Source organism: Carassius gibelio, chromosome B2 (assembly GCF_023724105.1).
Source record: "Carassius gibelio isolate Cgi1373 ecotype wild population from Czech Republic chromosome B2, carGib1.2-hapl.c, whole genome shotgun sequence".
In the NCBI taxonomy this organism is placed as follows: domain Eukaryota; kingdom Metazoa; phylum Chordata; class Actinopteri; order Cypriniformes; family Cyprinidae; genus Carassius; species Carassius gibelio.
The window spans coordinates 25467343-25481880 of NC_068397.1; the positions used below are offsets into that span (position 1 = coordinate 25467343).

General features: G+C 34.7%; 1 protein-coding gene across 4 annotated transcripts; it reads right to left on the reverse strand.

Annotated features, from left to right (window-relative positions):
- Positions 1–61: 61 nt before the first annotated feature.
- On the reverse strand, positions 62–11557 carry crema (cAMP responsive element modulator a). Of its 4 annotated transcripts, none has more exons than XM_052548780.1 (8): positions 11415–11557; positions 10077–10140; positions 8756–8857; positions 7944–8029; positions 7030–7178; positions 6610–6798; positions 2320–2476; positions 62–2228 (listed from the first exon to the last, which is right to left on the reverse strand). In XM_052548780.1, the coding sequence occupies exons 2-8, from the start codon at positions 10128–10130 to the stop codon at positions 2084–2086; spliced, it is 882 nt and encodes a 293-aa protein (XP_052404740.1). In that variant the 5' UTR covers positions 10131–10140; positions 11415–11557; the 3' UTR covers positions 62–2083. The 4 variants fall into 4 exon arrangements, with proteins under 4 accessions (XP_052404740.1, XP_052404741.1, XP_052404742.1 ...); XM_052548781.1 differs by having other exon boundaries at positions 10077–10185; positions 11415–11513; XM_052548782.1 differs by lacking the exon at positions 8756–8857.
- Between the last annotated feature and the right edge of the window lie 2981 nt (positions 11558–14538).

Here is a 14538-nt window from a genome sequence, read left to right on the forward strand (position 1 = left end):
ACACACATACAATTAATTGTGCTTTCTTAAAATACAGGTCTGACCATGTAGCAAGATCATATACATTTACAAAAATATTTTATTTAAAAATAGATGTCAGCATTCTGTACAGTGTCAAAGAAGGGAAGGGCATATACGTAATCTAATTTAGAGATTAACTGAAAACAAGCTATTTAAATATTAAACCAAATTAATTTTCTACCAGACATACAATAGAACATCACAGAAATAGAAATGTGATTGGCTGTAAGTTAAGATAAAGTTACGATGACTAGCATAGTCTGAGAAAACAGAAGATACACACAAACACGGCATCCTAACAGCTGAAATATGAGGAATTCTGTTCAGTTAATGCCACTTGTCTGATTTAGAGAATCTGCATTTGTATCACAAAAGCCTCTTTTCTTCTACGGTCATAAACACTGAAATACAAGTTACTGCGATTTAAGATAATATACAATATTTCATCACAAGCAACATTTGTGAGTGTGACAGCCACCTATTGTATCATGTTCACAATTCATAATGTTACACCTTTTTCCTTTGTCCATGCAAAAGTCATGTGCTGTTCCTCACGATATGAACTGGAGCACAAACAAAGCATTAAAGCTCAAGAGTAATTTTCTTGCCTCTAGCTTCACCAAATGGATTTGAAAAAATTTTTTAAACATGTTCACACAGGCTTCCAAAACACGCCATCCATCTTTCATTAACAAACAGATAGATCCGCCTCAAAACGACTGCATTGGTTGAGCCAATGTTGGGATGCTCAAACAAACAGAGCAATCAACTTACAAATAGTTAATTTATAGTCTGTCTCTGCATATTGATCTGGTAAAATGTATTTTAACAAAATGACTTAATTTTTACCAAGACATGAATCAATTGACATAGGTGTACTTATAGTACAAATTGAATAAAATGTATAATAATAATAAAGAGAGTTAGGAGTAGTCTTAAAGGGACAGTTCACCCATAAAATTAACATTCTCATTATTTACTCACCCACATGTAATTCCAAACCTGTATGACTTTCTTTCGTAATTTAAAGAACTGGCTTTGTCTTCACAATGTAATACAGTGAGGTCCAAAACTGGATCCCTCTCACTTACATTGTATGGTCAAAAAAAAACAATGAGACATATGTCAATGTCACCTTTTGTGTACAACAGGAGAAAAAAACGCATACAGCACACAAACTGTACATTTTTGGGTGAACTATCCGTTTAAACACTTAAACCAACAATAAGTAATCACCAACACTGTAACATTTCTTGGTGACATTTTAGGTCACTGTTAAATTCAGCCAATGAGCTCAAATGACTACTAATAAACTTCAAACAGTTCAATCTAATGCATAATTTCACTTACATAAAACAAAACAAAAATCTAGTGGAAAGGGTTGCGTTTTAGCAATTAAGTATTTAACACTGCACACATAGCATTAACTAACCTTATGACTTCCGGGGCCCTGCATTAAGTATTTTCTTTGTTAAAAACAAATTTCAAAATTCAGATTGAAATGTACAAACTTGAATGAAATCTAATTTACATGAAGAAAAAGACCCAATTTAAATGCATAATGTAATTTGTAGCGTTGTACATGTTTGCTGTATAGATTGTCGCTGATATTAATCCATCATTTTATGTTGCTTCAAATGGGTTTACAGTGTATTTTCTTTATATTACCTGCTAAATTCTGTGCATTCCAAAAATTACCTTAACACCAAAAATGCTGTTTATGTGTGCAGTGTGTAGCCAGTTAACATGACTACTTATGCCATTTCCTTTGCTTGCTCTGATTTCAACCTAAAAAAGGAAAATACATATTTTTACACACAAATCAATTAAGAGTTCCAGCTTTTTTCAAAACACAGAGAACACCAATAGTACATGCCCATCTCAAAATGTATGTGTGTGTGTGTGTGTGTGTGCGTCTGTGAGGTGCATCCTCAAAGCAACATTAGCAACTTCTTATGAAAAATTTGGCCAAACAGAAAAATGCAAAAATCCAGGCGATGCAACAGAAGAAGAGAAGAGACAGGTAGTGAATCACACAGTCCTTGCGCAGTGTTTGTGAGGGCTATTCTGGTTTGTGGCAGTAGATGTCTTTAAGAGCTTTGAGCTCCTCTATGAGAGTCTTGTTTTGGTTTTCCAGCACAGCGACACGATTCTCCAAGCACTTCACATATTCTTTCTTCTTTCTGCGACACTCGCGCGCTGCCTCCCTACAACACGTAGGAAAAGGTCAGATGCGAACATGCACATTAGTGCATTAGTTGAAGCACATGACTCAGGTGTGTGTGTGTGTGTGTGTACCTGTTCTTCATGAGGCGGACTTCTCTCTTGCGTGTGGCCTCCTCTGTGCTCTGCTGCGGGCTGTGCATGGCCCCTGGTGATGCTGCCATAATGACGCCTGGTGGTAAACCTGATGACGGGGAGCGGATCTGATATGCTGGCATGTCTCCTGTGGCAGCTACATGCAGAAATATACACCAAAATGCATTATTTGACAGATAATTGGGTAACATTTTAATTAATTATATGTTCATGTCTACATAGTAACATTAAAGTATTAGAAATTAAAATGGACAACAGTATATAAATGATAAATAGATAAACACTACATAACATGTAATAACTGCTGTAAAAAATAACAACCTTGTTGTAAAATGTTACCAATAAATGATGGTCAAAGGTGCATTTAATCTGTCTTCTAAGTCGCTGGGGTATATTTGTAGCAATAGCCAAAAATAGTCTCGGTCTTTGAAGCTGTCCAAATGAAGTTCTTAGCAATGGATATTACTAATCAAAAATTACGTTTTTATATATTTATGGTAGGAAATGTACAAAATATCTTTACTTAATAATCTAAAGATTTTTGGCATAAAAGAAAAAAAACTTATTTTGACCCATACAATGTATTATTGGCTATCGCTACATATATACACATGCAATTTATGACTGGTATTGTAGTCCAGGGTGTTTTTAAGATAGGATATACAAATTATCTTGATTTTTGCAATGCTCGTTCTGGTGCATAATTCCATGTTAATTTTAAATCCATATAATTGAATAAATAACAACAATAATAAAAATCATTATTTTATTATTACTTCCAAACATATGGAAGCAAACAGAGCTGTTATCTTGAGAAAACTGAATATAATAATAATAAAAACTATTATTATTTTTGCAATTCTAGTATTACTTAATCTGCAAGAGGATTAATTTGTAGCTTAAAACTCATAAAATAAAAAAATATATATCAGTGGTGATATATTCTTGATCTAAGACAACAAACTAAAAATAAATAAGTGTATGATTTATCATTATTATTGATTATATATATTGATATATTTAATCTGACCAATAAAAAGACACATAACACTGAATCTAACCAATCAGCTGTGACTTCTACTGTTACCAAGCTTAAAAAAGCAGATCTAATTGGACTCATTAGTTTAAGCAATAAACACAAAACAATAACAACAAGCAGTTATATAAAATACTTCACATCCACCCACACAAGTAACATTAAAAACACCTAATGCAACACTGAAAAAGCAAAGTGAAGTACTGGTGCAGTACAAACAGTTTTAAAGCTGCAATCAGACAATGTTCCCAGTGGTAAATGTCCTTCAACAAACTGGATATGCTTTGACTTAATGTGTATGCATGTGTGTGTGTGTGTATGTGTGCGTGCGTTTGTTATCATACAATGTGACAAAATGCTGACGTCACTATGTGCGTCGTTGCCCGAACCCCCACCCAACTCCAGCTCTCTCTCCGCCTCTCCCTCTCCCTCCGTCTCGGCTTCGGCCGGCTTCCAGGAAACAGACTGACGTCAAACAGAAAGCCCCTCCCTCCCTCCCCCTCAATTTCTAGCCACTTTTGTCTCTCTCTCTCTCTCTCTCTCTCTCAATGATTCATGTGTGTGAAAAGACGGGCAGATTTTGCATCCTGATTTCACAAAACACAAAATGTCAATGAGTGTGTTTATGACCAAGAAGAAAGTTTCAACCACATAAAAGGAAAGAACCAAAAGAAACACAAAAACATGTGACATTCTTCCACTCTCCATGGACTGACTTCCTCAGAATGTTTACAAACTTTTGCACATGATAAAACTTCTTTCTGCTTTTTATCAGCATTGCAGGAATAAAATACTGCCATAAACACTTATTAATAGTCATGTTTGCTATTATATTATTTTATTATAGTCTATTATTATATTAACTAAATTAAATCTTTTGAGATTGTTGACATTTTCTGCAGCCTATCTTCTATTTAAAAAATAACTAGCATTTTATAAATACTGCTGTTATTTTATAATGTTTATAATAATAACTACATTTATAATTATACTTAATATTGTAGTTACATTATTATTATATGAATGTAATATTATATTATATGTACACATATATTATATGTATATTAACTGAGAGATTGCATACAATATATGGAAAAAAATACACCACAGAATTATTTAAAATTTAAACTAAAATTCAACCAAATTAAATGTCCCATATTTACTTTTTTTTTTGATGGAAAGAAATCCTCCTTTTATATCTGTTGCTTATTTACCAAGTGAAAAAAGATTCAGGAATGCATTAGAATGTAATACATTAGCATCACACTGGCTTTTCCCTTATAAAACACAAACATACACTCTCCCTTCTCTCACCTGTCTCCGTCTCTTCCCCAGTCACTGCCATCTCTATGCTGAAGTAATCCAGTTGGGATTGTGTTTTGAGCGCTATCTTCAGTTTCCTCTGTATTTCCTCTTTCTTCCTTTTAGCTGGATCACTAATTGACTTTCTCCCTAATACACTCTTTCTGACTATCTTAGTTTTTAAGTTGTGACGCTTAGTGTTTTGCCTTTAACCCTCCCTCCCTCCCTCTCTCTCTCTCTCTCTCTCTCTCTCTCACACACACTCACACACTCTCTCTCAGTCAGATTACTATTAAGGGCATTGACATCACTATGACATCACAGCAGTCTCACAGGGAAATAACACACTGTCTCTGAAGAATGACCTCCCCACACCCGTGTGTGTGTGTGTGTGTGTGGAAAAGGACACTTTCTTGTAATTAAATATCCATCTAAAATTCATGGCTAGAGGAAAATTAAAACTGACTGAGAGAAGAGAAGAGAAGAGAGGAGAAGAGAAGAGAAGAGAAGAGAAGAGAAGAGAAGAGAAGAGAAGAGAAGAGAAGAAAAAAGAAGAGAAGAGAAGAGAAGAGAAGAGAAGAGAAGAGAAAAGAGAAGTTGTTGAGTGTGATGTATTTTTAGATCATGATGACGCAAAAGTATTTCAGCACAAACAAAAGGATACTGTGCCCATTTCACCTCATAACACTAACACAGGTATCTGAAATGTTACGCAAACACACACACACACACACACACACACTCATACGTCCTATCACACTGTTTACATAGGTAAACCAAATTTATCTCTAAACCATATCTGTTTCAACAGGTCTGAAATCATCTGTTCTGTTCAGTGCTGCAGTACCTTGACTATTCCATCCCTTTATTAATATCACAGTTTTAAAAATTCATTTTTAGTTACTTTACTTCACAAACACACACACAAACATTAGACCATACATCCTGGGAAAGAGAATTATCTATTTACTGCAACAACAACAAAAAAAGTTTTCACAAGTATGTTTTTCAGTAAAATAATGTAAACATGCATAAAATATTATACATTATATTATTTTATTTTTTTTAATTAGTTTATGAATTTAAAATATAAATTTAAAACAATAAATATAATTAAAATAAATATGAAAACATAACTCATTACAAATATTACAGATTGTTGTTAAATATTATACAAATTAGGTACTAGAAAGTACTATATTTATATTTATATAAAAACTATTTCTTACCTCACTAAATTTTGCATTTTTATTTTAGATAATTTATGCTTATAAAACAAGAAAAAAAAACTGTTTGCCCATAAAATGAGACACATGTAAAAAAGATAAAATAAAATCTACATTTATACAAAAATACTAATTATAATATATAAATTATGTTTAGATATTCTACTGGATAACAGGACCAAAATATCAAGACAATGATTTTGCATTGTTCAGTGCACAGTCTTCATATTAAATATGCCAGGGTATTGTGGTATGTTTATTATTATAGTTATCTAGGGTATTTATTAAAAGCTCCCATTCAAGGTTGGTTTTCCAATCAATAGTGAGTCAGTGGACATGCTGAATCCTTATCTTTGCAAATCAAGAAGATTTTCTACTGTAGTTTGTCAACGTCACATCACAACCAATTTAACCATTTTTTGTCTCAGTTCCAGCAAAGTCTGGAACTTCAGCACATGATAAAACACGTCAGGCAAGTTCATTTTTATCTAATAACAACCACAATGCAATGTGGGTTCAGTGTGCTTCCATGATCAGAGCTCAGTGTCAGCAAACACAGCTCGTACACACATTCGTTTCTGTGTTTCTACGTCTGTCAAATTACAACGTTTAGAAATGCAAAAAATAAATCAATAAATACATTTAACCTCCTCCTGCCTGCTTTCAGAAACAAAAGAAGGATTTTCTACTAAAAGCGTGTCTTACCCTGAACGAGCACCTGTCCAGCGGCGAGCAGTAGCTGTTGGCCGGGGTCTCCAGGCTGGGCACCGTACTGCAGGATAGTGGCCCCAGGCTGCGGTGTGGTGGAGCTGGGAAGAGTCAGAGCCTGGACCCCCTGCAGCGCCTCTCCTCCAGGGCCGGCCAGCTGTATCGCTCCACCCTGAGTGATTGCAACTGCACAGACACAAAACATTAAGACCGTTAGTCTTAAATCTGCACGAACACCTGTTATAACACATGATAAAGGGTTGGGAAACATTTGTGCACTATCTATGTAATGCATTGCTCTTTCGTACGAATGGGCCAGTGAACAACAAAACCCCTCATTTTAAGGGTAATTACTTGAGCTCATACTTCATGCTGCACAAAGAAATAACAGTTTGTGGGTAATGAGCTCAGACGTACTGTATTGCCCTGAGCTGGTCTGGTAGATTGACGATGGTGCCGTCACTGGAGCAACACTGGAGGTGACCGGGGCTTCTTCCTCCACTCTCTCCTCTTCCTCGATCTTAGGCACAGCAGGCACATCTGATGACAACTCATTAAGAATTTTCCTGAGAATACACATGTAAATAAAAATATTAACCTTATCTGACTTAAAAAATCTGTCACAAAATTTCAGGAAATTATGACAAAGAATATAATGCGTGCTGTGGGTATCTGGGTATTTTGTTGAATGATCTCAGGTTATGAGGTCATGTTAATTAAAACTATTAAAACGTACAGTTTTTAGTAAGTAAAACAAAGCTACCGTATTTTTCGGACTATAAGTCACACATAAGTATAAGTCGCATCAGTCCAAAACTACATCATGACAAGGAAAAAAAACATATGTCGCACTGGACTATAAGTCGCATTCATTTAGAACCAAGAACCAAGAGAAAACATTACCGTCTACATAACATAAACATTACGAGAGGGCGCTCTATGCTGCTCAGTGTAGACTACAGGAGCAATGAGCAGCACAGAGCGCCCTCTCCTGGCTCTAGACGGTAATGTTTTCTCTTGGTTCATTTCTCTTGGTTCATGTCAAATTAATTTTGTTAGTCGCAGGACCAGCCAAACTATGAAAAAGAGAGCGACTTACAGTCCGGAAAATACAGTAATATGAAATTAAATCTAAATATCACACGACAAATATTAACTTTGCAAACTAATTTTTAGAAATGTTGTTTCTAAAGGCTACTAAAATTATACTAAAATTACTACAAAAATTAAAATGACACCTGAAAACTAAATAAACGGTCATTCAAAACACTAATAAATACTATAATAGTTCATAAATAATGCTAACAATGTTGCCTAAGAATTGATCTCACCTGTAAGATGGTCGTCTGGACAGAATCTCTCTCCTCTTCTGAGGATCTGATGATGTTGTACCCGATCCACGAGTATCAACGGCTACCTGAAAACATCCAAACCCATATGTTTTAATGCCAACTGAGCCTTTAAAAAATTTTAAAAGCATTTGTGGAGGGGAAAAAGATCAGTTAATACTAGCTTTTTCTGCAAAGTTCTCACAGTGCAGGATATTCTATACATGACATTTTTTTAAAATACATATTTTGTGTGGTATTGATCACAAAAATAGTATAAGTTTAAAAGTTTCGAGGGTGCTTAGATATTGATGTACCTTGAATGTATGGGTGTACTGTCACTTTAAAAAGCACTGTATACATAAAAAACAGATTTTAGGTAAGTTGTTCTCTTTAGATGACTATTGTGCCAATGATCATGAGTCTTTTATCTCCTTCTGAGCAGATTTGTTTTGTCTGACGTGGGCTGTGTGTGTTTGTGTGTGAACGAGCAGATCAGATGCATTGACTCTCACATTACTCAAATCTCATTACTGTGCCATACAGCTACTCTCACTCTTTTTGTTTCTGTGTCATTCTGATTTTCCTTCACTCCATTGATGCCGGGATGAGTAAACGTGCCCTGTGATTGGCTATAACTCTAACGGCTGTGATTGGTCAGTCTCTCCAGGTGAAGGAACAGGTAAATGAATAACAGGATTTGTGCTTCAATGGTTCACAGATCAGCGCACATTTCAGTTTTATAAGAGTGGACTTTATAAATGGTAAAACTTTATTAAATGTATATATTTTTTAAAAACCCTGCATGTGTGTACCTGCACAGTTTGTATCTGAGGTGACTGGATAACAGAGGGCTGTGTGGTCTGAATGACTCCATGCACCTGCAGTGTCTGTCCATCAGACACACACTCATTCCCCTGAGAGAGACAGAGACAGACACAGACACTCTTTAGCCCAGTGTTCTAACTGTGAACTTAATCTATTAAAAATGAATTTTCACAATGAATTAAAATAAAGCTGAAATAAAATAAAACATAAACATTAGACGAAAAACTTTAATTTAAATAAACGTTATAAATCTGGCCTTGGCAACCAGAATTGTTTTAGTTAATGAAAAATGAAATTAAAATCAAAACTGTAGAAAACAATATATATAATTTCTTGAAAACAATTAATAAATATTAACTGAAATAAAATAAAATAATTTTATTTCAGTTCATTGCCAAGGAAACATTCTAACTTGACAACAAGTTTACCTTGAGATACTATAGTAATTTAAAAAATATATAAATAATAAACTATATATATATGACAGTATGACAGTAAAACAACAACAAGTTTTCACTAAAACTAAAATGATTAAAAAAAAAGAACAATATTCGTATATTTGAATGATTCTAATGTAACACTGTCGGCAAATTAAATAAGATACATTTAAGCAGAAGTCCTAAAATGACTAAAACTGCAATAAAAATAAATTAAAGCCTAATATTAAATCAAAGGAGGGACAAAATAGCAAAAGCATATAAAAATGACAAAAATTGCATTGCTATTAAATCAAAATTATTATTAAAACTAATTCAAATTATAAATTAATACTTAAATGGTATAAAAACAATACCAAAACAACACTTATTGTTTAACAACATCGTTTGGAATCACATTTTGCAGTTTGATTCAAACTCTTTTAACATTTAATTTGTAATATTGCAGTTTGAAACCACAAATCAACTACCATGGTATTACCATGTTTTTGGACAGAGTATCATAATAATACTATGTTTTTTTATTGTAATACTATGTTATTGCCCTGTTATGGTAATTACCACACATTACCATGTTAAGTATCCTGAAGATCCACATAAATCCTATGGTATATGAATACAATAATCAAACCATCTTATGGCAATAACTGAAACCAAGCATCACCTTGGTACCTCCACACTTTTTTTTTTTTTTTACTAAGGACTGTATTTCTTATAGTTTTCTGTAAATAAGATTTTGAAACCTTTTCCTGAGTTTATTCAAACATCAGTGCATTTTGTGTTTTGGTGTGTGGTGTGATTTGTGCAACAGGTGTCATATCTGTGTGAGGCTTGTACCTGTGTGTGTGAGTGAGTCAGAGTCTTACTGTACCTCACTTGTTACTTTCTCAGTTGAACTGGCTTCCTCTATGGTTGCAGTTTCCATGGCGATCGGCCTAGCAGCATAGCAGAGAGGAAATGCACAGTCAGCTCTCTGTAGACTAATAACACGTCACAAGATTTTAAACGGCCTACTGCATCCAAAATTTTAACCCAATGTTTACCAATCTAGTAGTTCAATATGTGATCCAAAAAACTGTCCTGCATTTGTGAGTGTTTGTGTTGAAATGTTCATGCATTTGTGAAACTTGAGAAGCAGTTGCTTATTGTGCACAGTGGAGGTTTTTATCTGCTGACAGTGAAAAATGGACGTTTACCCTCAGCTCATGTTATGATATGAAATATAAGCTTTTCCTAATCTTATGAAAAATTAACAATGCATGACAAATTTTTGGTTAAATAGAGGATTACAATTTTAATGGCATTTACTAATTGGGTTTTAGTAGGTAAGAAAGCTTAATATAGTATAAAATTATATTCTAAACTTAACTATTTTTAAATGCATCAGACAAAAGTGACAAAAAATAATAATAGTCTATATAGTTGGTTCATGATCAAAAATTGCGCGCGCACGAAACTGAGCAAGCTGTAGCTCAACGGCCGCGTGCACTTCCTCATTCTGTCTAAAATATTCTTGGCCAGTGCACAGAGTTCTCAGTTGTTCGGGATAAGCAGACTCAGACACTTTATGAGGAAACGTATTTTACTCCATTGCTTAAGTATGCTGAGATTATTCCATCTAGTGTTAAGTTTAGTTAAGGGTGTTCGCTTAACTTCTGTTCCCTCGCTGGATTGACAGAACAAACGCGCGCAAACTTTGAACAGCTCGCGCTTATGTAACAGCAAACGGTGGCAAGAGGATATTACATACATGATTGCAACATTCATAGCTCTACAAATAAATACAGAACAGCAGTAAAGCAACTTGCAACAAAGTTTTATGTTCATAAAGAAAGCTGTCTACTGTATTTATTTACATAACTTAGTCCTTGACCAAGCTGCGTCATTCTCCACAAACTCAATGAATTTTTAATATCGCCAGCTCTACATTTAACTTGACCTTTTTGCTTTGTGACTAAGGTTATATTTTAAGAGTTTTCGTTTAAACACTAAGAACATGAAATCGGTACGCTTATTCATTATTCGCAGGTTTCTTCTCTTGTCAACAGTAGTTTAGCGCTGTTTACAACATGAACCGCGTTTTAGACAGCTTCGCCTCGCTGCACATTTTATAATGAGAAATTAATTTAAAAGCAGCTACATGTTCGTCTTCCTTCGCTCATCTCCAGATCCTCTCTGGCGGCAGAACGACATGACAGCAATAACTTACCCGACTTTTACGTAGAGTCTCGTCACTCGTTACGGGTGCGGAGGAAGCCCGACTCGATGCACACGTAGAGCCCACGTCAGCTCTGATGATGCGCCTGGGAAATGTGGATATGCAGCCGGGGCCCCAACAACACACACACAAACACAGTGGGCGGAGCCGAGGGGACGCTGTCACTCACCAAATGCCCTAAAAACAGTCCATTTGATCAGCGAATCGATTTCTGTAGTATATTACTGCCTTTGAGGCTTCAATTTCATGATAATAGTTAGTCGAATTTAATAGTAAAAATCGTTTCAGACTTATCAGACTTACCACAAAGAATTATAGGAACAACTTTATACTCTAAAAGGAAATAATAAAAACCCAATAAAATAAATAAATAAATAAATGGGTCATGTTCCATTTATTAAAAATAAGCTTAAGTTTAAATCAAATAGAAATACAGAAGATTGATAATATAGCGCCATCTTGCGATAGAAGAATAGCATTGTTTCTCAGTTGTGACTAATGTAATCCAATGTCATATAATGTAATACAATGATAGATAGATACTGTAGATAGATAGACAGACAGACAGACAGACAGAAAGAAATAAAGAAAGAAAGGTAGATAGACAGACAGACAGAAAGAAAGAAAGAAAGACAGACAGAAAGAAACACAGACGGACGGATAGACAGACAGACAGAGACATAGTTAGACAGACAGAAAGATAGGTAGATAGACAGACAGAGAGGCAGACAGATAGACAGACAGAAAGAAAGAAAAAAGAAAGACGGAAAGAAAGACAGATAGATAGATAGATAGATAGACAGAGTTTTAGTTGTTATTAACTACTGCTACTTTGGAGTCACAATGTCACATGTCGTGCAAAAAAAACTCACAAGTCAGTGTTGATTGCATTTGTTGGAAACTATTTGCCAGACATTTTACTCTGGAAACCACACTAGCAACTCCTTACAAGTGAGACTGTAGACTCCACCACTGGGATTCAGCCACTGTTTGGGCTGATAAAGCAAACATGCTTATGAGGAGAAGAAGAAAATTGCTCTACCTTCAGCTCTGAAAAAAAAGACAAAACTCCATGGCTCTAAACATGCAAACATTGACTCACAGCACTGACCCTGTGTCTGAAGACTCACTAACTGTGGCATGAAAGTTGGTAGAAAAGTTCTCTAATAGAGTTTTCAGTAATGGATCTCCAGCATCTGGTCATAGTGCCTCACGTAGATCAAAGCATACGTAATCCTACAGCTGTTCTACTAAAGCTTCACTCAACTGGATGAGTAATCTGTACCAGGCCCTGAGTGTGTGTGTGCGCAGTTTCACTGCCCAATGCCACCTGCCCAGCATTTCTATTTTAGTACAGCTTGGCCCTACAAGCAGAAAGTTAAATGTGACACACACAAACTCATACATACATGCATAATTGTCCATATGTTTGGAAACCAATGCCAACATACTAATTCATTTACACACTGACCTATGGAGGACTAGGAAAGACACTTACATTACATTACATTTACATTTATTCATTTAGCAGACGCTTTTATCCAAAGCGACTTACAAATGAGGACAGTGGAAGCAATCAAAAACTACAAAAAGAGCAATGATATATAAGTGCTATAACAAGTCTCAGGTTAACACAAAACACGTAGCATGGGCTTTTTAAAATAATATAATAAATACACAAACACAATTGCATAATAAATGAAAACAAAATAGAATACAAAAAGATTAGAAAGTTAGTTAGATTTTTTTTTAAGAATAGAATTAGAATAGTGAGTGTTAAAGTTAGAGGGTCAAATAAAGATGGAAGAGATGGGTTTAAAGCCGATTCTTGAAGATGGCTAAGGACTCTTTGGGATGGCACAATCAAGCGACGTTCACTTGCAGAACAAAAGCTTCTAGAGGGCAGATAAGTCTGAAGTAACAAATTTATGTAAACGGGTGCAGAGCCAGTGGTAGTTTTGTAGGCAAACATCAATGCCTTGAATTTTATGCAAGCAGCTATTGGAAGCCAGTGCAAATTGATAAACAGAGGTGTGACATGTGTTTTTTGGGCTCATTAAAAATTTATCTTGCTGCCGCCTTCTGGATTAATTTTAAAGGTTTTATAGTACTGGCTGGAAGACCTGCCAAGAGGGCACTGCAATAGTCCAGACTGGACAGAACAAGAGCTTGAACAAGCAGTTGTGCAGCATGTTCTGAAAGAAAAACAAAAATCTTCACTTAAAAATAAAATTATGGAATAATCTATCAATTCAATACTTCAAACATGAACATTTAAATCTTTTTAAAGGGAAAAAAATAACACATATTTCATAAGGAGTTGGTCTTAAAATTGAGTTTTTAAATGCATTTAATGTGCATTTAATGGATATATTTATTTTTTACTAGATTTTTTTATTTTAAAAATGATTTATTAACTAATTATTTTATTTAACAAAATGTTATATAATTAATTGTAAGTTTTGAACATGTTTAAAAAAATGTTCTACTGGCTTTAAATTTGATTTTTAACATTTTAAATATGTATATTAATTCATACATTATTTCCATTATATGTTTATTATTAAACTGATATCTTATTTCCTCATTTTTTCTAATGTCACTATTTTATTTTAAAGATTTCATTCTTTCATTCATTTAGTTGTTTGATTGGTTGGTTTCCGTTTTTCAAGGTCAAGTCTTAGTCAAGTCAAGACAAGTCACAATATTTGGAGAACATACTTGTTCAGACATAAGGTTTTTAATTTGGAGTCCAAGTCAGTTTTCTTACTTGGAGTGAGATTCCATTCCTGCATCTCATAAATGTGATGGACCTTTACCTCCCACTAACCAAGCCCTCACAGAATCGGAATCAAAATCAGAAAAAGCTTTACTGCAAGGTGTGTTTACACATACCAGGAATTTGTTTTGATGACAGAAGCTTCAAACAAAATGACAGACATAAACTGCTATTCACATATGTGAAGACATGTCAAAAAAAAAGTAAAACGTGAATTATTAACTTTTTATTTAATGTAAAATTAAATTAATTGACGAACACACAAGTAAAGCTAAGCTTGTACACGGACGCTGACGCCTTGCGCTAGTGCCGGTCGCCCACCCCAGAGGGCGCAAG